The sequence below is a fragment of the Nicotiana sylvestris genome, chromosome 6, assembly GCF_000393655.2.
Source record: "Nicotiana sylvestris chromosome 6, ASM39365v2, whole genome shotgun sequence".
NCBI lineage: Eukaryota > Viridiplantae > Streptophyta > Magnoliopsida > Solanales > Solanaceae > Nicotiana > Nicotiana sylvestris.
In genome coordinates, this window is record NC_091062.1 from 170100859 (window position 1) to 170127923 (window position 27065).

Here is a 27065-nt window from a genome sequence, read left to right on the forward strand (position 1 = left end):
TCTCACTTATTACTTATGCACTAATTAAAAATCAGTTATTTCTAAATTGTTAAAATAAACAATTATGTGGTTAATTCACTGTTGGCTTACCTAGCGATAACGTTGGGCCACCTCACAGCCTATAAAAGTAATTGGGTCGTGAAAATTACGAGAAATCTTAATGGATAAGTTAAAACTTAAATTCATTCGAGAAGATATTGGGAGATTTGTTCCGGGCTTTTACTTGCAACTTGTACACGAGTAATGACAATGTTGCCCTCATTTGACTGTGGAACCTGTGATTCACCCTAAGCAGGTCCAAATTAATTAAGGAAACCTAAAATAAGTAATCATATCGATCAGTCAACTACTAGGCTTTAATCTTATATAAGTTTGTATTGGTTATATGAATCCTCTATATCGATCTATTAAACTTTATTCATGCCTATTTTATTTCAATAATACAAGAAGTACAACTGACAAGCAAAATTTGAGCTATAGCTTTCAAATGTGAGTAAACCTGAAAATTTTGAGCTATTAGCTATAGCTTTCTTTAACTTATTTAATAAATCCTGAAAATTCACTACTGAGTAAACCAAGAAATGAGTAAAACAAGATGTGCACCACATAAAAGGACCAAGTATATCACATTTATTTTTCTTTGATCAAACAGTAATTAATCTGACACTTACCAACCAAAATAATTACTCCCTCCGTTCCAATTTATTTGAACCTATTTTCTTTTTAGTCCGTGCCAAAAAGAATGATCTCTTTCCTTATTTGGAAACAATTTACCTTTACGCATAGATTTATAGCCACACATAATATATGTGCCTCATTTTAGACCACAAGATCAAAAGTCTTTTCTCTTTTCTTAAACTCCGTACCGACGAGTTCACATAAATTATGGAGTACTACAACTTTCAGAATTAGTTACAGAACAGGAAGGACTTTTTTAACAATCTCATCACTAAGAGCAGCAATCTGAGAGTCAAGACTCTTGATTGTCTCCTCCTTTTGCTTGTCCAAGCTAGCCAAAGCTTCTTGTAACTCAGCCTCAACTTTCTTTCTTCCTTCTGCAGTCTTCTGCTCCACTTCTAGTTGAGTCTCCCTTTTCATCTTGTTTAGTGCTGCTGATATTTCAGCTCTTGCAGCTTTCATAATAGCAGCAGCTTGATCTTCCAATTGCTTTACTTCTGCAGATGTGTCCTTTACACTATTTAATTTCTCCTTAATTGAAGAATCTCTTTCATCCATGAATTTCCCTAATGGGGAAAAGTAAAGCTTGTCTAAAGCAAACATGAGAAAGAGGAATTCAGCCATGATTATTGGAAGTGTTAAGTTGAAGTCAAAAAGGGAAGCTTTTTCAATTTCTTCTGCTAGTGAAGGTGGTGCTATGGCCAATGAGCTAGCAAGAATTACTGAAATGGACTTGAAATTTGATGGGAGGGAGAGGGGTTTGTGGGATTTGAGTAATTTGGGGAGGGCTAGTTTTGGAAGGGATATTTGAGGGAGGGAAAGTTTGAATCTTGGAGATGGAGATGAAGTGATTATGGCTTTGGAGGAGGCCATGATCATGTTGGCCATGGTTTATTTCTGTTCTTCTACAAGTAGATATGAATAAACACTTAAGATATTTGCAGTGGTAATTTCTTCTTTCTTCAGAGGGTTTGATTCTTGATTTTTTGGCGGTGTTTTAGATGAGAAGGAAAGATCTCAGAAAGACTCTCTCTCAATCTATGCCACACAATATGATGAGGCTGAGGTCTTCTTTTGTTTTTTCTTTTTTATTTCTTGTTTGTTTTTTTTAGAGTGAAATTGTCCCGTGCCCTTTCTCGCATATCCTTGTTCTAGTATTTGTCAAGACCCAAACGCATTTAGTATGTACAAAACTGTAGTATTAGTTGGTAGTCTTTTGATTTGATTCACCTAGAGTGGTCTACAAGTGACTAATCTATGTATATGTTAAATTTGAAAAGTCTTAAAATTTCGAGCAACAAACGTTAGGGATTCCTGGAAAATTGACTAAGCTACCAGGATTTAAGTTGAATATACTAATAGCGAAAAAAATTTATACCATCAGGTTAGTTTATAATAGGTTAGTTAACATCTTTACTAGATTACTGATTGATGTTTATCATCGGATTTACATGTAACTACATCTTAAATGATCTAATTGTATAAGTATTTTTTACAAGTGCGTGCAACTAAGGTCTTCCAAAATACTTGTGGAGATCCCAAGCCAGATTGCAGAAGTTCAAGTCTGATGATAAATGGATTTGTTCTTTTCACTGACCAAGTGATACATTGATATTTGTGTATTTCCGTTCTTAGGCAAAAAGGATAAAAATCAGCATTTGATTACACGGAACCAAGAAATGGCGTAAATAGAGAGGAAATGATGTCGGGGATCTTTAGCACAATCCCCAATATTACATGCCTAACACCAAGCAATCATGTCTAGACAACTAATTGTCATCTGCAAAAGAGGAAATGGAACAGATGCTAGCAATGACTTATCTTCTATGCAGAATTGGCCTGGACACTGAAATCAATGGAAGTCAGGTTTGGAGCTTCAACCATAGGTGAATGCTTTCCATTTCACCCTCCAACTCATGTGCAAACAGTTATTGGATTCCAGACTTTCAAAGATGCTGGTTATTCGTTGTTATCCAAGTCTCTTGATTCCATAAGAAAACCATCGTGTGATCTCGATGCACTCCTTTTGCGTGTTATTCTCCTCTCCGGGCTTGCCAATTTGTATGGGAACCACCCTCTAAACAAATGGACCAACCTGGATTCGCAATTGGCAACAACACCCCTGTTATGGTCATGAATATTGTTTTGATGGTTCCCTAAGTCAGGTTGATGGTGATTATCCTCTTGATCGCCTTTCCGCTGTCTGACTTCACAGCCTTTAGATCTGCAAAATGCATTTTCCAAGATGGAGTGATATTATCTAAATTGCTCTAACAATGCCACTATGCTAGAAAAAATCATATATCTAGTTAACTTCTCCAGCATGCAGTTTCATAAAAATATGCATCAAACCCCTGCAACACTTAGTCCATTCTTTCTCACACAAAGTGAAATGGGCAGGCTTACTTTAGCATGATAGCAAAGAATAGCACAAAAGACATGGTAAACTGCAATATTTCTATATTAGTATCATGAACCAACAAGTACCCACAAACGAAAATAATTGGTATTTGGTAGGATGAAAGCCAATATAGAGAACTTACATACTAGGTTCATTATCGTTGAGGTCCTCTCTCTCCGATCGTGTCTTGACCAGATTGTAACTAATGGAGACATGCCTCATAAAACTAAGCTGCAAATCCAAAAACTTAAAGCATTAGAGCATTAAGGAAATATTCAAACAGTTCCACTTGATAGCATGTAACAGAGATGCCTTTTATAAAGGAAAAAGAATTGCATCTCAAATGATGGATAGCCAGGCATCCATCTAAAACCTCTATAAAGTTTAAACTTGTAATGTACAGAGTTCTCCGGTTTTGCAAATATTCAGCTTTTTAATATTTTGCAAGTCTTTCTTAACCCCGGGATGGAAAAGAAATTGCTTGATACTCATAAAAGCAAAAATACAGATCACAATGGCTAAATAAGCAGCCTAGTGACATAAACCGCAGCCTCTGTTAGTCTATCAGTTGTTTATGTTTGGTCAATACACCATCATAAAGGGCATTAAGCAATTCTAGTAAATCAAAGTATCCTAAGTTGTTGGGGCAGAATTTTGCAGTTATGCTCTGAGATTGTTTTCCGCATTCTGTTTATACCAGATATGTTGATCTGCACAGTCCCTCCGTCATGGATTTGTTAGCTTGAGAGGCTAGGGGTTAAGTAAATCTTTTTCTGTTCAAATGAGGTCACCAAATGGAAGTCATAACTAGCACTGTGGTATGAACTCTGTTACATGATAACTAGGCATCAGAACCTGCATTTTACATGTAACTCTTGGGACTGTATTCACCTCTTTTAGTGAACAAGAAATGGCTGTGTTTTCACATTGAGAATTATTTGCAAATGAAGATGTATCAAAAGGATCTTAGTGGCTTCTTACTTTCCAAACGGATCCTCCTATATCAAAGCAACACTCCTACAATAGATAAAAGCAATTTTCCTAAAAAGTCCAATGAATTGAGAAGAAACCTTATCACCATCCTTGATCCGATAAGTTCCCAACAAATCACTATCAGTAAGTAGCTTCGTCCCGTCATAGCTCAAGCAAAAATGCCCCCACACATGTGACCTGCAACAGTACTATTATGAGGATTCATCATAAATTGGCAAGCTTTACGCTGGAAAAGAAGTGAATGCTACACTACTTATGGGGTTTGATTTCTCTAGTTAAGATGATATATAGTGGAAAAGCTGGTAAATTATGTCAGACAGAAATCTGCTTCCACGACATTCTACCATGTTTATATAAAGTAACAGCATTCAACTGTTAGGTCCTTTCAAACCGAGTCATCTTTTTCAATTGATCATAGAGAGACAAGTTGAATCATGAAGAAGCTACAAATGAAGAAGTTTAGTTGCTAAAATAAGAACCATAAAGAAATTAATAGGTCAAACAGATGGAAAATAAAAACTGTACCCCTTTTTCAGCCAACAATCTAATACAGGCCAATAACTGTTGCCTTGGAACACTTTTCATCTGGAGACATGGGAAAAAGCCCTGATATCAAAACTTCACATGGTAATGCTCACAAAAAAGAATTCATGCAGAATCGTAGGAAATGGCCCTATGGTCTAATAGATGAATTTTCAACTACAACTCCTTGAACCTACTACCCCCAATTCCCACCCCACACACATACTTGCGCGTTTTTTATATTTGCAGCATTACCCTGTGCAATGTACATACCATGAAACCTTGCCTGTTCCCGCCTTTGGGAAATGACTGAAGGCAGCTTCCACCGCCTGCTTGAGCTCTGCCACTGTCGCATTCCTTGCTACTTTAATATCTGCAGAACACTAAATTCAATTGATCACAGACCATTTGGTCAAGTAATACATCAATGCTGGTGCATAATGGGCGGATCTAGGTCGTACACAGAAATTGTGGCGGTACCCACTGTCCCAGTACCGAACTATATATGTACATTAAAAGATTAAAAAACATATTACACACACAAACAAGATAAGGAAAAACAAGGAAAGAAACACGCGCACACATATATTCTAAGGGTGTACAAACATCAATTTCAGTATCAATTTCACAATTCAAGCAGAGGAGGAAAATAAGAAAAAATTACCAAAGGAAGAGCCATCCAATTTGAGGACAGTGAGCTTGAGGGGTTCCTCAGGTAGCTTGTTATAAGACAAGCTCTTTTTGGGGATGTTATCAATGAGCAAGAATGGCGGAACTACACAAGACAGTGATGATCCATTCCTTTGAAATGAATATCTAGGGCTAACATCTTCCTCCCTCTCTAAAACTTCCATAACTAAAACACCATACAAGTACTAAAATTATAACTTCTTCTACTCCTATATTGATTCATATCACCATTTTAAAGAGCTCTTCTCCTTAGATTACCTAGTTTGAGAGATAATAATTATTAATATTACTATTATATATTTTGTGATTCTTTGGTGCAGATTTGAGGTTGTGGTTGGCTTATGTGGGAGGAGATTCTTGGAACAGAAATAATTGAATTGCTTTCTACTCTCACTTTGTGCTTATTGTTTGGTGCTTTTCATGTTCTCGGGATTCCTGGGAATTAACCGTTCACATCACGCGCCACAGATGGAGCGTGCAGTAATTGAGTGACAAAATTTAGACCCCCTCAGAGTGCAGACCCATGATTATGTTAGCATTTTTGCGATTATTACATTCTTATGTCGTAAACTATATTATCTCTTGAGTTTCAATATAATTACCTTTTATATACTTAATTATCATTTATGTACATTTAGGTGTTTTAATGGTATTAATTAGCCTCCTAATTTAACTCTACTGTATATTCCCACTCCCCCAAGTTTCTCTCTCCAAATCCCACCCTCTCCCCCACGTATCAAATCACACCCCACGATTTCCTCTTCAATCACTCATTATTTCCTCTTCTAAAACCAGCGAAAATCTGTAACTCATCCACTATTGACAAACATTAACAAGCTTTGAATCATTGAATTCAAATTTAGATTTTCAAAAAACATTGTTTGTTTGGATTGGATGTTGTTGCAAAGAATTGAGAATTCTCTTTACGTCTCTCTCTATCTCTCAATCCCAAATTTCAGTAATATAAAGAAAAGGAAAAGAGAGCGGCAATTCCACCATTGATAGCCATTAAAAAGCTTTGAAGCTTTGAATTCGAATTTGGGTTTTCAAAAATCATTATTGTTTGGATTGGGTGTTGTTGCAAATAATTGGGAATATGGTTTGGAGTTTATATTTCAATTTTGAGGGGTTTTGGTGAAGATTAGACTTGATTTTAGCTGAATTTCAGATTGAAACTCGAAGAAGAAGGCGACATGACATACATTATATTGTAAAAATTGTAGAAAATTTGTATTCTGTTGTTTATTTATTTTTCTTTTATTATTTAACTATTGTGTGAAAGTTGAACAACATTGTATAAAAATTGTATTTAAGTGGTATTATATTGTAGTTGTATATAACTGACTAGAAATAATGTAAGAAAATTGTAGATAAGGTGTATAATATATAATTATTTGTATGAAATTTATTTTTACTATGTATAAATCAGATATAAAATATACAAAAGACATATTGTATAAATTTTATATAAAATTTGTATTTAAGTTGTATGTTATTGTAGTTGTATTTAAATGGGTAGAAATAATGTGTGAAAGTTGTAGATAAGTTGTATAATATATAATTAGTTGTATAAAATTTATTTTTACTAAATATAAATCAAATACAAAATATATAAAAGACATATTGTATAAAATTTATATAAAAATTATATTTACTTGGTATGATATTGTAATTGTATATAACTGTGTAGAAATAATATATGAAAGTTGTAGATAAGTTATTTTCCCTTATTATTCTTGCGCATATCTCTTGCATGTAATTTTCTTATAATTATACGAACTTCAAGTTCCATTCAACCTCACAATCCAAAATATAAAGAAAAAAGTATAAAAAGAAATTCTTCTTGATGCCATCAATGAAGCTATTTACTTCACACACAAAAAAAAGAGTATAAAAAAATATGTTGCTAGCTCTGGAAAGTAGTCTTTTGCACTGTATGAGATTTTTAAAGTCGTCAAGTCTGTAACACGTTCCTTTCCCATTGTAAACACAATGGTTGACATTTTGTTCTGGTGAATACCGGTGGCGGACCCAAGTGGTAGTTAGCGGGTTCAATTGAACCCGCTTCAACAAAAAATAATACTATGTATATGTATAAATTAGGATTAAAAGCAGTGTAAATTTTATATAAATATTTATTTGAACCCACTTGACAACTACTATTTTACGACTAAATTTATATATTTCTAAGATTGAACCCGCTTGCACAAAATCCTAGGTCCGCCACTGGTGAATACGCATAACTGGGTGCTCATTTTCCCATTGTAAACACAAGGTCCAATGTCACAAAGAGAAAGTAGTCAATATATCTGGAGAGAATCTGGAGAGAAGAGGGGAGAGGGGAGATAAAAAAAGAAAAAGGTGTAACCAAATCCCTTGATTGAAGGCACAAATAATGGATTGAGAGCCTTTTAAAGTGGATTGTATACATTTTGTAACTAAAATATGTCTAGGTCGGGTAAATACCAATACATGGACATTTTTTTTAATAAGGTTTCAAATAGTGTATACGAATGAAAAAATCCCTATAATTAATACGCAGAAAATTCATAAATAACTATTACTCCCTCCGTTCCAATAATTTATGTGAACATATTTTCTTTTTGGTCCGTTCCAAAAAGAATGACCTCTTTCTTAATTTGGAAATAGTTTAACTTAAAGTTACAATTCTATACTTAATAAGAAGCTTTTATAACCACACAAATACTCTGGAGCCCTTTTTGACTTGTTTAGAACTGCAAATTCTAAAAGTTTTCATTTTTTCTTAAATTTCATGTCCAATTAAACAGGTTCACATAAATTGAAACGGAGGGAATACTTTTCAGCCTCTGTAATTGAAACAATAATTACTATCATGAAATTTTAAATTTTACATGTAAAACTTCATAGAAGTTTAATTTAACTATAAATATTAAGATTTCGTGACGATTGCTATTTTCCAATTATAAAAATGAACAATGGCTAGCTCATGAGTGACGTGACAATAGTTTATAATGGTCATGAGATTATAATTACTCAAATTCGCAGCACTCACCTCTCAAACTCCTTTGTCTCTTTCATTTTGATACTTGGTTGGTAGAGTTAAAACCTTGCTGACTAAGAGAGCACATTTAATTCTAAAGCTCTTTCTTATTTTAAAACCAAACCACTTTTATATTCAGTTACTACACAATCTGTTTAAATATACATGTTTTAGGTTTCACAAAGGAAGCAAACTCCATATCGTTTCTTTTTAAATTGAGATTTTATATATTGGCATTCTACAGGTGTTTACCTTTATATTGTATATTTAATAAATTCTTAATTTAAAATAAGTTGGGATTAGAATTCTCTGTATCCATTCTACATTTCTACTCTACTTAGCATTCAAAGGATTCATCATATATAATTAAATTACTTTTACACTGATGTGAGTTTAAAACTGGTCATTATGCCTGTGAAGCTCATATCATCTAAGTTTACCCCTGTTTGTGCGACAAATCAATGCCTGTGAAGCTCATATCAGATATAATTAAATTTGTTCCGAACATAATTTCAACTTCTATATTATATAAACGTAATTTTCGTATTAACATACGCAATAGTATTTGTTCTATTTATTATGGTGATGATTTATATGTGAACGGCTATCTCCAACATGATGTTTATGTCTTACCTAATGTGAATGCTAATTCGATTATGCATGTTTCTAGATTTAAGAGGAAAAAAGATGATCAAGTAAATCATACATACCTTTGGCATCGTAGGCTTGGTCATATTGGAGAAAAAAGAATTAACAAGTTGTACAAGGAAGGGTACCTTGATAAGTATGATTTTGAATCATATCGAACTTGTGAATCTTGTCTCAAAGGAAAAATGACCAAATCTCCATTTACTAGAAGTGGAGAAAGAGCATCTAAATTATTGGGACTAATTCATTCAGATGTTTGTGGGCCCATGAAAATTCAAGTTAGAGGTGGATATTCTTACTCCATCACCTTCACTGATGATATGTCAAGATATGAATTTGTATATCTTATGAAACATAAATCTGAATCTTTTGAAATGTTCAAAAGGTTCCGTAATGAAGTTGAGAAACAGACTGGTAAAAGTATCAAAGTACTAATATCTGATAGAGGTGGAGAATATCTTAGTGAAGATTTTACTAGGTATCTCAAAGAGAATGGGATTTTATCCCAGTGGACACCTCCAGGAACACCACTGTAAGCACGTGATTTTTGCTTCACGAGCAATCACTCAAAAAGGAAAACAAAAAAAATAGTGATAAATGGCCTCACTGTACAATTTGTCGTTTTTCCGTGACAGGTGTTGTTAGTCATGTGTGGATCTGCCCATTTTGCATTTAATCTTACCGATTAAAATACAAAAGCACGTCTGTCAGGGTAGTCAAAATCGTAATTCGGTCGTTAAAAAGAACGAAAATTCAAAAAATATATAGGCGTCGTTCGTTCTAGGTTGTGATTTAACTTACTTAAATATTTTAATTTGGTGTGATAATTGTGTTGAAGTGTCACATGGTTGTTTGTTTTAATTTCATTTTTTGTTTCATTATTTATTTTTGTTATTTCATTTTTGTTTCAAAATAAGAAAACAAAGAAAAGATTGATTTGGGCCCAGAAAATGAAATAAAAATAGGCCCAAAACCAACCAAGGACCCGGTCCAGACCAGGCCTGCCCAGGCACCTCCCGAAATGACGCCGTTAAAGGCAAGTCGATCTGAGCCGTCTAAGCCTCTTGATCCAACGGTCCACATACGCACCCGTGACCCGACCTGTTTAGACGGTCCAACCCAATCCATCACTTAAAACCAAACGACACCGTTTTAATACCAAACGGCTTCGTCTCACCCCTCACCATCAGATCCAAGCCGTTGAGATCATCTGATCCAACGGCTCAGATCTAAACCCTTAGACCATATATAAGCCTTCCCTTCACACCCCACGCCCCCTATCCGAACCCCCCCTTCACTCGTCTCCTTCCCCTAGCTTGAACCCCCAAACCCTAGCAAGCCGCCCTGATATCCCTTTCACCGGAACCCGGCCGCATGAACGCCGATGACCACCCCCTTCACACCCCTGAAGCATCCAACCACCCTGAACACGAATCCACTAACCATGTACCTCGAATCACCTCCTATCGTCTCGAATCTGGATTTGAAGATTCGAGACAAAACTCGATCTATACCAAACCTCACCATCTTTGTATCAGACACTCCCATGACTTCCCTCGTGACCAAACCAAGCTTGGTTTGGTCCGAATCTACCCACAACTTCTAAAAAACCAGATCTGAAAATCCAGACCCTAGAACACATGGACCTGAGGAATCCGGCCAGTCTTGACAGGGGTCTGAGGTCTAATAGACCTTAACCAAGGTGTTCTCATGTGAGAACACCCTGGTTAAAGTTTGTTCGGCCTCAAATGGTCAAAGTTGAGTCAGTTTTGGGTCAGTTTGGTTTAAACATTTTTCGGTAAGTTTTTCTTTCCCTTTTGTTTTATTCAACTGCTAATTAAGTCGTTAGCATGCTTTGTTGTGATTGTTTGTTATTTTCTGATAGTTTTCTTAATTTCTTCCATCTCTGGCAAAGACCTTTTATTTGGTCGATTGATTTTCTATGTGTGTTCTGAATGTACTCTGTGATATACATGCTCCTCAATTAGATTAATCGTCAAATAAGTTAACTCATATAGGTTCCCAGTAATTGAACAAAAAATGTTTTAAGTCATTCGGGACCCTGTACATGTTGTTTATATGAGCGACTGATTATTACCTATTATATTTAGTATAGTCGACTCGATAAACGTCGTCGATTAGTTTTCTATAACTAATGGATCAAATGAGCTAATAGTTTCACATGACTAACTGAACCTTGTCACTGACCGAATGCCCGACATCGTCTGAAATGAGTTTGTTTGCATTGCAAAATGATTGAAAAGGTTCAGTCCGGGGCAGTCCTGAATTTGAACTTTCATGAGTTCAAAATGCCTTGATGCTGCAATGGGCAGGGCAGTAATAATCAAGGCTTAACAGGGGTAGTTTGGGGTTTGAAAAGAACAGAAAAGGCTTAGTTTAAATAAACTGACAAGTAGGGTACTAAATTAGGATTAAACTAATGCCAATGGGGAACAAGACACAAGAGTATGGGTTTAGAATGAGTACTAAAATAAGCCCATAATCCTTGATTAAAGAATAAACCAGGCGTGGGGAACAAATGGCTGGCACCAAAAGATGCTTAGGCATGGGTTTAAAGAGAATGGGCAGTCTGCAAGTGGGGGGATCCAGGCAGCTTAGCTGCACTGGGTCGTTTGGCTTATAAATAGGTCATTTCATAACTTAAAAAGGGCTGGACTTTTTAGTCTCCAGAAAGGAGAAAACAAAAGTGAAAATTTTCAGAATACTTTAACTAAACACTGCCCAAAACTGCACAAGGAACTAAGTTGGTTGAGCTGTTCTGGCCAAGTCAGTTATTCTAACTAGGGTCATTACTGTTCCGTTAAGAGAAGGCTGTGTGTTTTCTGCTGTGATTGTTACTACACTGAGTTTTCTGTGTGCTGTGGATTGAGTTTTAACCTTCTTAATTATTGGAACTGTACTAGGTATTTGCTGAGTTTTGTGGTTATTAGGTCTTTTGTTGCTGTTACATTTGGTATCTTGGGTTTTCAGTTGGTTCATTACTCTTTTTCTGGGATTTGTCTGTCTGATGCTCAAGCACCTGTGGGCTACATAGTTGCTGCTGGTTGTGTTGCTGTGTTGTTGCTGTTGGTTACTTGCTGCTGATACTCTTTCTCTTCCTTTTCTTATTGTGCAAACATCCAGGTACACGACTAATACTGTCAATGTAACTTGAAGTTGAGTATGAATGCAAAAAGAGAAGAATTGAAGATTGTTTACTTTAAGCATAGACTGTTGTATTGAATAGCATGTAATGCATGATAGTTTACATTTTGTTTGGATACTGAAGGCAACTTGCACGCCTAGTAAATATCAATGTATGGGGATTGAATGTTAGTTGTATATGTATGCTGTTAGATAAATATTCCTAATGCAGTAGGTTGTATCCCAGACTTAGGTCTAAATTGTGTAACATACTCTTTAATGTAGGCCAGGCATGTAAACTATCCACTACTAGTATAGTTCTTCCCCTTTCGATAAATTGGCTCATATAACTGTTTAAACCATACTTTAAGACATAGAACACAGAGCTTGCAATCTCAACCTCACAAAGGTTGAGCCCAAGTCGAGCAAATCAAGCAGGCTCCTAGCGAAAAATAGGGGCCTAGGCCCAACCGCTACTGCTTGGGTTGGGATTTGGGACCTTAATATTCGTTTGGATGATTGTGTACGTAGTCGTGCTTCTGATTTTGCGCAAGTACTCAGAATTCTGTTATAGATAACTTGCAAGCATGCAATTAATTAGGACTATCTATTGTTTTCGATTAGTAGAGATAAACGCGACAAGAAACGTAGTTGCTATAGGATACCCTTTTAAAATAAGGACGAGATGAGCCTCGACAAATAAATAAAAAACGCGCAAGCTGCGGGGCCCTCGTTAAAAGTATATTATCGAAGCATTCAGTTTCCAGGATGGGTCGTTTAGCAAATCTCACGGCCCTCCCAGAATAATAACGCGATAGTCTCTTTAAGCGCGTACTTAATAATGTTATCTCCTTAAACTCGGGTGCACATTTATGTGACCCAAATCCCAATCTCAACGGAGTCGAAATGTGTTTCTAATCACGGGTACATTGATTGTGACGTGGTTCGAGATGCGTGTCCATGACGTTGCAAATTCATTTTAAAAAATAAGAATGAGATGAGCCTCGCCAAATAAAATACAAATTGCGGGGCCCTCAGTAAATATTTGCTTTAAAAATTGTTTAGACTTCGGGATGGACCGTTTAGTAAAATTCCACGGTCCTACCCAAAATAAATACGCTAGTCGCTTTAGGCGCGCCTTTAATAATTTAATTTCCTTAAACTCGGGTGCACATTGATGTGACCCAAATCCAAATCTCAACGGAGTCAAAGTGTGTCGACGACCACGGGTACATTGATTGTAACGTGGTTCGAGATACGATTTTATAACGTTGCAATTTTTGATAAAAATAACAGTAAATGATAAAAGCGGTTGGAAGATAAAATTTGCACATAAGTTCATATTGTATTTTAAAATCAGATAAATAAGCCAAATATAACAGTTGAGCGACCGTGCTAGAACCACGGAACTCGGGAATGCCTAACACCTTCTCCCGGGTTAACAGAATTCCTTATCCAGATTTCTGGTACGCAGACTGTAATATGGAGTCATTCTTTTCCTCGATTCGGGATTAAAATTGGTGACTTGGGACACCCTAAATCTCCCAAGTGGCGACTCTGAAATAAATAAACAAATCCCGTTTCGATTGTCCTTTAATTGGAAAAAACTCCCTTGCGCCCTCGCGGGTGCGTAAAAAGGAGGTGTGACAGCTCTGGCGACTCCGCTGGGGATCGGGACCCAGAACCACTGGTTTAGGGTTAGAAATTCGAGCTTAGATAAATTGTTATATTTGGTTATATCTGATTTTTACATGTTTGAGCCTAATGTGCTAAATGCTGCTTTTACCGCTTTGATATTATTTGGACTGTATATAAACTGTGCCGAAACCCTTCTCTTCTTACCTCCGGGGAGAAGCTCGCTGGTCGAGGCTCCCTATTCTGTTAGTGTCAATACCCGAAATAAGAAAGAGGACGGATAAGTTACGAAGCCGGACGACCTTTTGGTTCCCGGTAAGTTGCCCCCTCCTCGACTCGAGTTGTCCGCTCGGGTACACTGTCTAGAACAAATACCCAGGTTATGAACTTAGTATAACAAAACCACATGCCGGATCCCTAGTAGGAACGTTTATTTGCATCATGTGCATTTGACTTAGGGGACTCAACACAGGGGTTGGGTCCGTCTAGGACTAGCAACCTGATATGAAAGGACCATCCTAATGCATCCTATTTGTTTTCCATGCATTTGCTTGTCTCGAGCCCGCATGCTGACCGGTGTTTGAATAATGTGAAAGTGGAAACAAAAAAAAAATTAAGGAGCTAATTGTTTATTTTTGGAAAAAAGCCAATGCCAAAATACTGTCAAAACTCTGCCGAAATTTTGAGAAAATGAAAAGAAAACGTCTTATTAGTTTTGTTAAAAGCAAAGGAAAAATAGAAAAAAAAGGAGGAAAAAAAGGGGTCGTTGTTCTGTTTTGTTTTTCAAAATATATAGTTTGTCTTGTCACAAAAATGAAGATGAAAAAGAGTCTTATTTTAAAAAAAAAAAAAAAACATTGTGTTTTTTATTGTTTTCCGAGTAATATGTATATATATATGTATATATATATATATACATATATAAATATATGTCTTTATTTGTTGCAAAAATATTTGTCTTGCCAAAAAGTCTTGAAAGTTTTTAGACCCTTAATTTTCAAAAAAGGTTTGTTTTATTGTCTAAAAAGTATATGTCTAAATAAAGTTTTTATTTTATTTTATTCACTTGGCATAATCACCCTAATAAATGTGCAGGATGAGCACGATACAAAATGAACCTTTTTCAGTAATGACCAAGATCCCGTTTGAGTTGCGGTTATGGTGGAACGACTTAGGCAAAGAAGGGCAAGACAAAGTAAGGAAATATCTGAAAGGTCTCCCAGACCTACTAAACGTTCAGCCTCGGGGTGATATCATCAGATCATTGGTCACTTGTTGGGATTCCGCACAGAACGTGTTCCATTTTTCGGACTTCAAGCTCACCCCGACGTTGGAAGAAATAGCAGGGTACATCGGGAGTGATGAAGCTCCTTTTAGGTTCAAATATTTGATTGCACCTAGAGCTGTCACGGTACACCGGTTTCTGGATTTCCTAAAAATACCTCGAACGTTCCACCATCCAGATCTTGCCAAAGGATTCTGCAGTCTCCACCTCATATATGCTAGATACGGCCACGTGGGCGGGTTCAATAAGCCGGATTTCAAACTATGCAGTAGAGGCAACCGACAAAAGTGGGACGAACACAGGCTAGTGGCTTTTATGACAGCCTTTCTGGGTCTTATAGTGTTCCCTAGGAAAGATGGAAACATTGATCTAAAGATAACCGGGGTCGTCAATACTTTGCTTACCCAAGATAAAAGTACTCTGGCGCCTATGATTATGGCTGACATTTTCCGGGCTCTCACTGCTTGTCGAGCCAGGGGCGACTTTTTCGAAGGATGTAACCTACTGTTGCAAATGTGGATGACCGATCATTTATGCCATCGCTCCTCACTTTTGGGTTATGGTTCGCCAGAGAAAACTTGTATTGGAGAATTCTACACGAGAATCAAAGGGCTCAATTTACCTGAGGGAGTCACATCATGGACCTCATTTCTCCGAACTCTCACTGCCAGCCAAATCCAATGGACGCTCGGATGGTCACCTATTGAGGAAATCATATACATGCCAGCAACCCGGCCTCACTTTCTGTTGATGGGACTGAAAAGTATCCAACCCTATGCACCGTATCGGGTTTTGAGGCAACTTGGGAGGTACCAAGTGGTACCGAAAGATGAAGATTTGAGTACCCAAGTGATTGAAATCAGTCCGAACGGTCATTTCCCTGAAGAAGAAGTTCGCCAAATCTGGAGTGAATGCCAACATCTGACAGCAAACACTTGTGTGATTGATACGGCAAAAGGGGAAGTCGCCCCAGGATATCACGCTTGGTTTAGAGGTAGCCTGTCCTACGAAAGACCGGCTAAGAGACCGCATCTCAAAGATTTCGTAGAATCATCCCAAGGGCAATGGAACTGGTTAGCAAAAGAGAAGGGTTATCGGGCAGAGATTGGTGATTTGAAGCTACAAATGGACAGTCTGAAATTCGATAACAGCGTACAAATCGCGGCGGATCGAAGCGAAAAGAATAGATTGATCCAAGAGAATGAAGAACTTAAGGCCCAAATCCAAAAATTGAGATTGTCTCTTGATGAGCAGCCCAGAAGTCGATCAGACCAGCGGTTGATAAAGGGTTTGAAAAGAGAGATCGCGGAATGGCGAGACGGGTTAGAAGAATCCGAAAAGGTCATGGCAGAATTCAAGGCACAGTGGGGAACAAGAGTAGATAAGCATCGCCGATGCTTGAACCAATTGAAACGTGACCTCGAGAAGACTGTTGCCAAAATAAAGAGAGAGATGGCTACACTTGAGTTTAAAGCAGTTAAGCAGGCCAGGGATTTCCAATTGGAGAGTAGATACTGTTACGACTTGCTGGCCCAAATGAAGACAGAAGTGCGGCAGCTGAGGAATCAGCATATACAGGACTCACAGGTATTCAAGACGTGCAGTGATCAGATAAGACACCTACTCATAGAGAAGAAACAAACCAGAGATAAGATCAGAGCCATTGCCCATGCCATCATCGGACGGTGTCGGCGGTGTGAGAACATGACCTGCGCTACCGTTCTCTCAGCAGTGATGGGTTATGTCAAACAAACCATGCACGAGTTGGAGCAGCTCGAAAGGAATCTCGCACCTAGACCCGCAAAAAGGCCGAATGATGCCTCGCGGGTCCCTAAGTTGGAAAATTAACCTTTGGTCGAGTCTTGTTTATTTAGGCTTTGATGTTTTTCCCATATGTTGTTTTTTATTTTTTTTCCTTCAATCAAATAGGGTCAAAGAACCGTGGAGTCTGTATTATTGCTATTCCTTGTTTGAAGTAATTTATAATAGCAAAATTTTGAGAATGAATTTAATGATTTCACAAGAATTTTCTATTTCTTTACTTTAAGGCAGAACTACGCCTGGTCTGATTCACGCGGGGACGTGATACGTAGGCAATCCCCATAAGATTCGACTGCTTTCAATAAAGAGAGAAAAGAAAATACATAATAAAATAAAAACCGGGATGGCGCATGTTGTTTGAAGCAAAGCGTGTAGAAACGGTTAACTGCCTAGGTGCATTGCATCCTCTATGTGTTATGATCAAATCTGTTAAACTCTAACGCTAACAAAGTTTGTTGTTGTCTATACCAGACAAGTTAGTTGTTAAAGAACTCTGGCAACACACTCCTACCAAACCAGATCCAAAGGACCGGTAGCAACAAGCATGACTACTTCAGAGAATAGTAATGAGGAAGAAAGGCCAATGAGCCAGTTGCTAAAAGAAGCGATGGAAAAGATTGAAAGGATGGGACTAGAGATGAATGCAATGCAGCTAGCCCTAGCCAAAACACAAAAGAGCCCTGAAACACTGGGACACATGCCGGAATACCCTCACTCTGGCCCTTCCACAAGCCGTCCAAATCCCCTTTATCATCAAGAAAGAAGCCCTCATGATTCCCAAGCTCCACCACCCCATCAACCTCTCCCAACACCCAATATTCCCATTTTTGTGGGACCAACATCAGCCCCTTTGCAAAGGACGACCAGTGAGCCATTGTTTCAGGCTCACGATACACAATACTATCCCCCCGAGCCTACGTTTCATGCCCCCGAACCACAGGCTTACAATCCGCATTTGGAAGTACCGGCAGAGGTCGAGAAGCCGGTTAAGGCCCCTGAACAGGACGAAGTGTTGAGAAAGTTCAAAAGCCTGGAGCAGTCCTTCAGGAACTTGCACGGATTGGGCAATCAAGTCAGCGTAGCATACAAAGATCTGTGCCCTTTCCCAGACGTCCAACTCCCGGCTGGGTTCAAGATGCCTAAGTTTGATTTATATGAAGGGCACGGTGATCCCATGGCACATTTGCGGGGATTCTGTAGCAAAATGAGAGGGGCAGGCGGCAAGGATGAGCTGTTGATAGCTTATTTCGGCCAAAGTCTGAGCGGATCTGCACTGGAATGGTATACCAGGCAGGATTTCAGCAGGTGGTACACGTGGGATGATCTGGCGCAGGCTTTTGCAGGTCATTTCCAGTACAATCTCGAGATAGTCCCTGACCGTCTCACATTATTAAGAACTGGGAAGAAACCCGGGGAAAGTTTTCGCGAGTTCGGGTTCCGCTGGAGAGAACAAGCAGCTAGAGTCGATCCTCCCATGAGAGAGGGAGAGATGGTGGACTATTTTTTGCAGACATTGGATCCAACCTACTTTGGTCACTTGGTGACAACGGTTGGAAAATCTTTCAACGAGGTGGTCAAGATAGGGGTCATGATAGAAGAGGGTTTGAGGTCTGATAAGATCTTGAACTATTCGGCACTCAAGGCCACAACCCAGGCTATTCAAAACGGCACGGGAGGTGCGTTGAGAAGAAAGAAAGAAGAGGTTGCCACGATCGAGGCAGGCAGTTGGTCCAGGGCTGGCAGGCCACACTACAACCAACCCAGACCTCACAGGTCAGAATACCCATACAACCCACCACAAAATTTCTATCCACCTCGAGAACCACATTGTTCCGTACACCAAGCCCAGGCATACACTCAGCCTCCGGTTCGCCCACAATGGCGCGCACCGGCTCCCCAGAACATATATGCACCACCACAAAACACCTACCCTCCACCAAGGGCGTATAGAAACCCCTCAGGGGCAGGTTTTCGGGGAAATCCAGATGCTAGGAATGACAGGTTGCGGAAGCAGAGAACCTTCACGGAGCTGGGAGAAACCTACACCGCTTTGTTCCACAAGCTGAGGCAATTGGGTTTGGTTAGTCCTGTCCAGACTCGAGAACAAAATCCCCCACCTCAGAATTTGGATCGATCAATCAGTTGTGAATACTGTTCCGGGATGCTCGGGCATGATACCGAGAAGTGCTGGAAATTAAGGCATGCCATACAGGATCTTATTGACACCAATAAGATCGAGGTCCAGACACCGGAGGCTCCTAACATCAACCAAAACCCACTGCCAGCGCACCACGAAACTCACATGATTGAGTTGGTGTGTGAGGGAGGAGAATTGAGAAAACCCTCACAAACAGTGATGATGATCCAAGCCGCCCCGAAAGAAGTCTCAACCAGTGGAGGAACGAGTGTACAGTCGCATGGAGAAGGCGTCAAGCCGGTAATGATATTGAGAAAGAGCCCGTCCGCCATAACAAGCAAACCCGAGCCAAGCAAGTTGGTAGTATCAGGGATCCCGCCCACACCGACAGTCGTGTTAAAAGGGGTATGTAGAGAACTGGTGACCATAAAGCCTGTGGTCCAACTGCCGATGATTGACAGCAGGGCTGTGCCTTGGAAATATGAAAAGGCGGTGGTGATGTACAAGGGAAAACATGTGGAAGAAGTCAGTTGTGAAGCGCAAGGGCTGACTCGATCAGGTCGATGTTTTGCTCCGGTGGAGCTAAGAAGAACCAACCCAGTTGCAACCAAGAAACCTGTGTCCGAAGAAGAGGCTGAAGAGTTCCTGAGGAAGATGAAAGTACAAGACTATTCTGTGGTCGAACAGCTGAGAAAAACACCGGCCCAGATCTCACTGTTGTCATTACTGATCCATTCTGAGGAGCATCGTCGGGCCCTGTTGAAGATATTGAACGAAGCTCATGTACCCAGTGAGATTTCTGTAAACCACCTGGAAACCATTGCCAGCAAGATTTTCGAGGTGAACAGGGTAACATTCTCAGATGATGACCTGCCGGTGGAAGGTACGGAGCATAATAAAGCTCTATACCTAGCTGTCAAATGTGAAGACTCGGTGGTAACTCGAGTATTGGTGGATAACGGCTCAAGCGCCAATATTTGCCCACTATCTACCTTGAACCAGTTAAAGATCGACCACGGAAGGATCCACAAGAACAGTATCTGCGTCCGAGGGTTTGACGGAAACGGAACGGCCACTGTGGGGGATGTTGTACTTGAACTGACCATTGGTCCGGTCCTGTTTACCATGGAATTCCAGGTGTTGGACGCCACAGTATCTTATAACCTGCTGTTGGGACGACCCTGGATTCATGCAGCCAAAGCGGTGCCTTCCACCCTACATCAGATGGTGAAGTTCGAGTGGGAAAGACAAGAGGTCGTGTTACACGGCGAGGATACAACGTGCACCATGGGCGGAACCATTGTACCTTTCATAGAGACCGCTGATGACAAAGGTCCTTGGGTCTACCAGATTTTCGATACAGGGTCGGCCAACAAAATTTCTGAAGGAGAAATCATCCCGCACCCTAGGGTAGCGGCCGCAACAGTCATGATGGTCTCAGAAATGCTGGGTAATGGATTTGTGCCGGGAAAAGGCCTAGGAGTCGAGCTTCAAGGGATTGTCCAACCTGTCTCCCTTCCTAAAAATCTGGAAACTTTCGGATTGGGGTTCAAACCAACCGCAGCAGATAGGAAGCAAGCGCAAAAAATGAAGAAGAGGGTCTGGTTTCTGCCTAAACCAGTGCCACGTCTCTCAAGGTCTTTTGTCAAAGCAAGTGCCAAGGGGTCGCTGGTCCCAAAGATTCGAGGACCTTTGATCGGTATAAATGAAGACCTGAATCAGAGTTTTGAGAGGCTATTCGCGGATGTCAGTATGGTGGAAGCTGGAGAAGGTTCCAGCAGAGCAGAGATACAGTTTGTGGGGCCTGAGGCCAAGACCAACAATTGGACAGTTACTCCTCTTCCTGTCCGAGGGGAGTCTTGGTAGTAGGCTTTGATTTATGTTTTGTGTGTTTTGTTTTGTCCGGATTATTCAAGGGTGTAATCCAAATTTTACTTTCGTTTTTGTAAAAGTGTGAACCCTTTTATCCCGCAAGTTTAATAAAGTTCTTTTCTTTTGTCCCATTTTAATTTTGTTTTGTTCTTTTTCTTTCTGAACAGTTCTCTTTTTACTGGTTCTAATGACATGGCATGCACAGCGGATCTTCGACCTAGTCTAATAAATCAATCTGAAACCGACTCAATGATGCAAGAGGTCGTTTGTGACGATGAATCTGAATGTGACGAAGGGGAAGCCTTCGAAGAGATAAACCGAGAACTGTGCCAATTTGAAGAGAAACCCAAGCCTAACCTAAATGACACCGAGGCTGTGAATCTAGGAGACGCTGATAACGTCCAAGAGACCAAAATTAGCATCCACATTGAGCCGAATGTCAGAGAAGAATTGATCAAAACCCTCATGGAATTCAAAGATGTTTTTGCATGGTCATATGACGATATGCCTGGATTAAGCACCAATTTAGTGGTTCACAAATTGCCCACTGACCCGGCATACCCTCCGGTCAAGCAAAAACTAAGGAAATTTAAAACAGAAATGAGTGTAAAGATCAAAGAAGAAGTGATTAAGCAGTTGCAAGCGAAGGTCATTCGGGTCACTCGATATCCCGAGTGGTTGGCCAATGTGGTACCAGTCCCAAAGAAGGATGGAAAAATCAGGGTGTGCGTCGACTACCGCAACCTCAACAAAGCAAGTCCCAAGGACAATTTTCCGTTACCCAACATTCATATCCTGATCGATAATTGCGCTGGGCGCGAGATCGGATCCTTTGTGGATTGCTATGCGGGATATCATCAGATCCTAATGGACGAGGAGGATGCTGAGAAGATAGCGTTTATTACGCCATGGGGAACTTACTGCTATCGGGTAATGCCATTCGGACTGAAGAACACCGGGGCAACATACATGCGAGCAATGACTGATGTGTTTCACGACATGATACACAAAGAAATCGAGGTGTACGTCGATGATGTGATCATCAAATCTTGGCGTCAGGAGGACCATGTAGCAGACCTAAGGAGATTTTTCCAAAGACTCCGAAGGTATGATATCAAGCTCAACCCGGCCAAATGCGCATTCGGGGTTCCATCAGGAAAGCTGCTAGGATTCATCGTCAGTCGACGGGGGATTGAGTTAGACCCATCCAAAATTGAATCCATCCGAGATTTGCCACCGCCAAGGAACAAAACAGAGGTAATGAGTTTGCTGGGTAGACTCAATTACATCAGCAGGTTCATCGCTCAACTCACAGCAACTTGTGAGCCCATATTTCGGCTGCTGAGAAAGGATGCTGCGGTAGGTTGGACGGCAGAGTGTCAGGAGGCTTTCGACCAAATCAAAGGGTATCTGTCTAATCCACCCGTATTGGTCCCGCCGAAGCCTGGGAAGCCCTTAATTCTTTACCTAACGGTCTTGGAAAATTCATTTGGTTGTGTATTGGGGCAACATGATGACACAGGAAGGAAGGAGCAGGCCATCTACTATCTTAGCAAGAAATTCACAGTACATGAGGTCAAGTACACTCAACTCGAGAAAACATGTTGTGCCCTAACTTGGGTAGCTCAGAAGTTGAAGCACTACCTGTCTTCGTATACTACTTATCTCATATCCCGTTTGGACCCATTAAAGTATATCTTTCAGAAACCTATGCCCACGGGAAGGTTGGCAAAGTGGCAAATTCTGCTCACAGAGTTTGATATCATCTATGTAACGAGGACGGCCATGAAAGCCCAGGCGCTGGTAGACCATTTGGCAGAGAATCCCGTTGATGAAAAATACGAGCCCTTAAGAACGTATTTTCCTGACGAAGAGGTAATGCATACAAATTGGAATTACCTGAGGAACCAGGTTGGAAGCTTTTCTTCGATGGAGCTGCAAACGCAAAAGGGGTTGGAATAGGAGCAGTACTCATTTCTGAAACAGGACGCCATTATCCTGTTACGGCTCAACTACGCTTCTATTGCACCAACAATATGGCCGAGTATGAGGCTTGCATTCTGGGTCTGCGCTTGGCTGCTGACATGGATGTCCAAGACGTCTTGGTCTTGGGAGACTCGGACCTCTTGGTACACCAGATTCAGGGTGAATGGGAAACGCGAGATCTAAAACTCATACCATACCGACAATGCTTGCATGATCTGAGCAAGCAGTTTCGATCGGTGAAGTTCAAACACATCCCGAGAGTTCACAATGAGGTTGCAGATGCCTTGGCCACCTTAGCATCAATGTTGCACCACCCTGACAAAATGTATGTTGATCCTCTGCACATCAAGGTCCGTGATCAGCACGCCTACTGCAACGCCATAGAAGAAGAAGCAGATGGCGAACCCTGGTTTCATGATATCAAGGAATACCTCAGAATGGGGATATATCCAGAACATGCCTCTGGAGACCAAAAAAGAGCCCTTCGGCGTTTGTCGAATGGTTTCTTCCTCAGCGGAGGAATATTGTACAAAAGAACCCCGGATTTGGGATTGTTGAGATGCACAGATGCCAGTCAAGCAACGACGGTTATGGCAGAGGTACATGATGGAGTTTGTGGGCCACACATGAGCGGATATGTATTGGCAAGAAAGATCCTTCGAATAGGGGGTTATTGGCTCACCATGGAACACGACTGTATCACTTTCGTAAGGAAATGCCATTAGTGCCAGATACATGGAGATTTGATTCATTCTCCGCCAACGGAGTTACATACGATGTCAGCACCCTGGCCGTTTGTGGCATGGGGCATGGATGTCATTGGGCCCATCGAGCCGGCAGCATCCAACGGTCATAGGTTCATTCTAGTGACCATTGATTACTTCACCAAATGGGTTGAGGCTAAAACCTTCAAATCAGTAACCAAAAAGGCAGTGGTGGACTTTGTCCATTCCCATATCATCTGCAGATTTGGGATCCCAAAAGTGATCATCACGGATAACGGTGCGAATCTTAATAGCAGCCTGATGAGAGAGGTATGCCAACAATTCAAGATTACACACCGCAATTCCACCCCATATCGTCCCAAGGCGAATGGAGCGGTCGAAGCAGCCAATAAGAATATCAAGAAGATACTGCGAAAGATGGTGGAAGGATCCAGACAATGGCACGAGAGATTACCCTTTGCTTTGTTGGGTTACCGCACTATCGTCCGAACTTCCATAGGCACAACTCCTTATTTGTTGGTGTACGGAACTGAGGCCGTAATACCAGTGGAAGTCGAAATTCCGTCCCTCCGAATTGTCGCTGAAGCCGGGATTAATGATGATGAATGGGTCAAAGCTCGATTGGAACAGTTGAGCCTGATAGATGAGAAAAGATTGGCAGCAGTGTGCCATGGTCAGCTGTACCAGAAGAGAATGGCAAGAACATATAATAAGAAGGTGCGCCCCAGGAAGTTTGAAGTAGGGCAGCAGGTATTGAAGAAGATCCTCCCACATCAGGTCGAGGCAAAAGGCAAATTCGCACCAAATTGGCAAGGGCCGTATATCGTGACCAGAGTATTGTCCAACGGTGCTTTGTGTTTGACAGATGTCGAAGGTAGATGCGTCGACATGGCTATCAATTCAGATGCAGTCAAGAGATATTATGCGTAATCTCTTTAATTATGGCAATTTTTGGTTTATTTGTTTGTATTTGGCATTTATTGGATAATGAGATGACGGAGGCAATTTTTTTTTTCTTCTATCCAAACACTTTTAACCCTTGCTTCCACCCTTTGAGCCTTAAGTTATTCTTTCATACCCCTCTTTTGGAATCACTAATGGAAAAGACATGGAAAAAAAAGAAGAAAAAGAAAAGAAAAAGAAAATGAAAAGAAGGAAAAGAAAAAGGAAGATAAAATCATAAGAAGTACAAAACCGTGGGAACTACGTTTGACCTGATTCCTCAAAGAGGATACGTAGGTGCCTCACGGCTCGGTCATAGTGTGCATCATAGTGAATATAAGATGCATGATGTGCATAGTGTGCATAATAGGCACAGTGTGCGTAACACACATAGCGCAACATAAGTGTAAAAATAAATTCCCCAAGCAAGAAAACTAGGGCAGAGGTTATGTTTTAAGTTCCAACAAAGGTTTGATTTCAAAAGTTGTAGCACATCACCCATCAAATTATTTTCATTTTTATAGCCTTTCGTTAGCCCCACACAAAACCAACATCGACGTCCAAAAGATCTCCCGATCAATATCCAACAAATGCAAAGTCAGGCAAATAAAGCCGAGAATAATACACCGATCCCCATCAAAGAAGAGATCATAAGACTGGGATTGAATTGATGGTTAAAGGGATCTCCATGAGAGAGGGTCGTATCTACAACACCCCGATTCCTCGAAAGAAATAAAATGAGAGAGTCTTATCGGTGAAAACCTTCACAGGCACCGAGAGGCGATATAAGATGAGGGATATGAAATGAGAGAGTCTTATTGGTGAAAACCTTCACATGCACCATAAGGCGCCGGGAGATAAGAGAAACGAGAGAGTCTCATTAGTGAAAACCCCTCGAAGGGCACTATGAGGCGACAAGACAGATCAGCAAAAGCTACAACATCCGAAACGGACACTCCTTTATCATCCCCAGCAAGTCAGACCATCGGGCGAATCGATTGATACAAATAGACTGGGTCGGGAATCTATGGTGCACGTCATGATCACGGGGACCAGTCATATCCTCCAGATAAGTTCTTTTGAGTTTCTTCTCCCACCAAATATTGGTTCAGAAAGACTTTCTCCTTTTTCTATCTTTCATTTCTTTTCCTAAAATTTGTCTTGAAAGGATTTTTCAAAGCTTACGACCAGAAACCGGAGGGGAATTCATCCAAAGCAGGATAATACAAACAGTCTTAAAAGCCGATCTCAGGCAATGCAGTGATCGTGCCCGGCAATTTTGGAGGAAGTAAGCTCCTAAAGGGGGAGGTTTCGGGAGTTAAAAGCAGACTCCCCCAGCATGTGCTAAAAGAGAAAGCAGAAAAGGGGATTAATTGAAAGCCAATCCCCAGCAGGCTAGAGACCCCCAGCAGGCAACTCTGCCCACTAATCAATTATGGGGACATAGAGCAAGAAAAAGAGAAGAAAGGAAAAATCATCCGCCAGAAAGGCACCCTCTACCACCACGATGAAAACTAATTAAATCCTTTTGTCTGCTGCAGGAAAACAAAGGATTGATGATGGCAGCAAGATGCAACGCCAGGGAAGTCACCAAAAACCGGGGCAGAAAATTTTCTGCCAATTGTCAAAAATTTTCTAGGTCGCCCACCAGTATAATGTGGGAATACATTTAAGTTCTAGGTCGCCCACCAGTATAATGCGGGAATACATTTAAGTTCTAGGTCGCCCACCAGTATAATGCGGGAATACATTTAAGTTCTAGGTCGCCCACCAGTATAATGCGGGAATACATTTAAGTTCTAGGTCGCCCACCAGTATAATGCGGGAATACATTTAAGTTCTAGGTCGCCCAACAGTATAATGCGGGAATACATTTAAGTTCTAGGTCGCCCACCAGTATAATGCGGGAATACTTTTAAGTTCTAGGTCGCCCACCAGTATAATGCGGGAATACTTTTAAGTTCTAGGTCGCCCACCAGTATAATGCGGGAATACATTTAAGTTCTAGGTCGCCCACCAGTATAATGCGGGAATACATTTAAGTTCTAGGTCGCCCACCAGTATAATGCGGGAATACTTTTAAGTTCTAGGTCGCCCACCAGTATAATGCGGGAATACATTTAAGTTCTAGGTCGCCCACCAGTATAATGCGGAAATACATTTAAGTTCTAGGTCGCCCACCAGTATAATGCGGGAATACATTTAAGTTCTAGGTCGCCCACCAGTATAATGCGGGAATACATTTAAGTTCTAGGTCTCCCACCAGTATAATGCGGGAATACATTTAAGTTCTAGGTCGCCCACCAGTATAATGCGGGAATACTTTTAAGTTCTAGGTCGCCCACCAGTATAATGCGGGAATACATTTAAGTTCTAGGTCGCCCACCAGTATAATGCGGGAATACATTTAAGTTCTAGGTCGCCCACCAGTATAATGCGGGAATACTTTTAAGTTCTAGGTCGCCCATCAGTATAATGCGGGAATACTTTTAAGTTCTAGGTCGCCCACCAGTATAATGCGGGAATACTTTTAAGTTCTAGGTCGCCCACCAGTATAATGCGGG

General features: G+C 40.5%; 2 protein-coding genes across 3 annotated transcripts; both read right to left on the reverse strand.

Moving 5' to 3' along the window:
- Nucleotides 1-609: 609 nt before the first annotated feature.
- LOC138870076 (ATP synthase subunit b', chloroplastic-like) lies at nt 610-1813 on the reverse strand. Its single transcript, XM_070147626.1, has one exon. The coding sequence runs from the start codon at nt 1564-1566 to the stop codon at nt 913-915; it is 654 nt and encodes a 217-aa protein (XP_070003727.1). The 5' UTR covers nt 1567-1813; the 3' UTR covers nt 610-912.
- A 430-nt stretch (nt 1814-2243) lies between these two features.
- LOC104221959 (uncharacterized) lies at nt 2244-5709 on the reverse strand. 2 transcript variants are annotated; one of them, XM_070147625.1, is made up of 5 exons: nt 5259-5709; nt 4868-4967; nt 4150-4249; nt 3226-3310; nt 2244-2902 (listed from the first exon to the last, which is right to left on the reverse strand). In XM_070147625.1, the coding sequence occupies exons 1-5, from the start codon at nt 5446-5448 to the stop codon at nt 2835-2837; spliced, it is 543 nt and encodes a 180-aa protein (XP_070003726.1). In that variant the 5' UTR covers nt 5449-5709; the 3' UTR covers nt 2244-2834. The 2 variants fall into 2 exon arrangements, with proteins under 2 accessions (XP_070003726.1, XP_009771417.2); XM_009773115.2 differs by having other exon boundaries at nt 3222-3310; nt 5259-5698.
- Between the last annotated feature and the right edge of the window lie 21356 nt (nt 5710-27065).

What these genes read in the sequence shown, in the direction of transcription:
- LOC138870076 (XM_070147626.1), bottom strand. Translation starts at nt 1,566, where the DNA reads ATGGCCAACATGATCATGGCCTCCTCCAAAGCCATAATCACTTCATCT.
- LOC104221959 (XM_009773115.2), bottom strand. Translation starts at nt 5,448, where the DNA reads ATGGAAGTTTTAGAGAGGGAGGAAGATGTTAGCCCTAGATATTCATTT. An exon ending in GGAACAGGCAAGGTTTCATG is followed by an intron (nt 4,250 to 4,867) that starts GTATGTACATTG and finishes GTACTGTTGCAG; the next exon opens with GTCACATGTGTGGGGGCATT. An exon ending in AACGATAATGAACCTAGTAT is followed by an intron (nt 2,903 to 3,221) that starts GTAAGTTCTCTA and finishes TGCATTTTGCAG; the next exon opens with ATCTAAAGGCTGTGAAGTCA.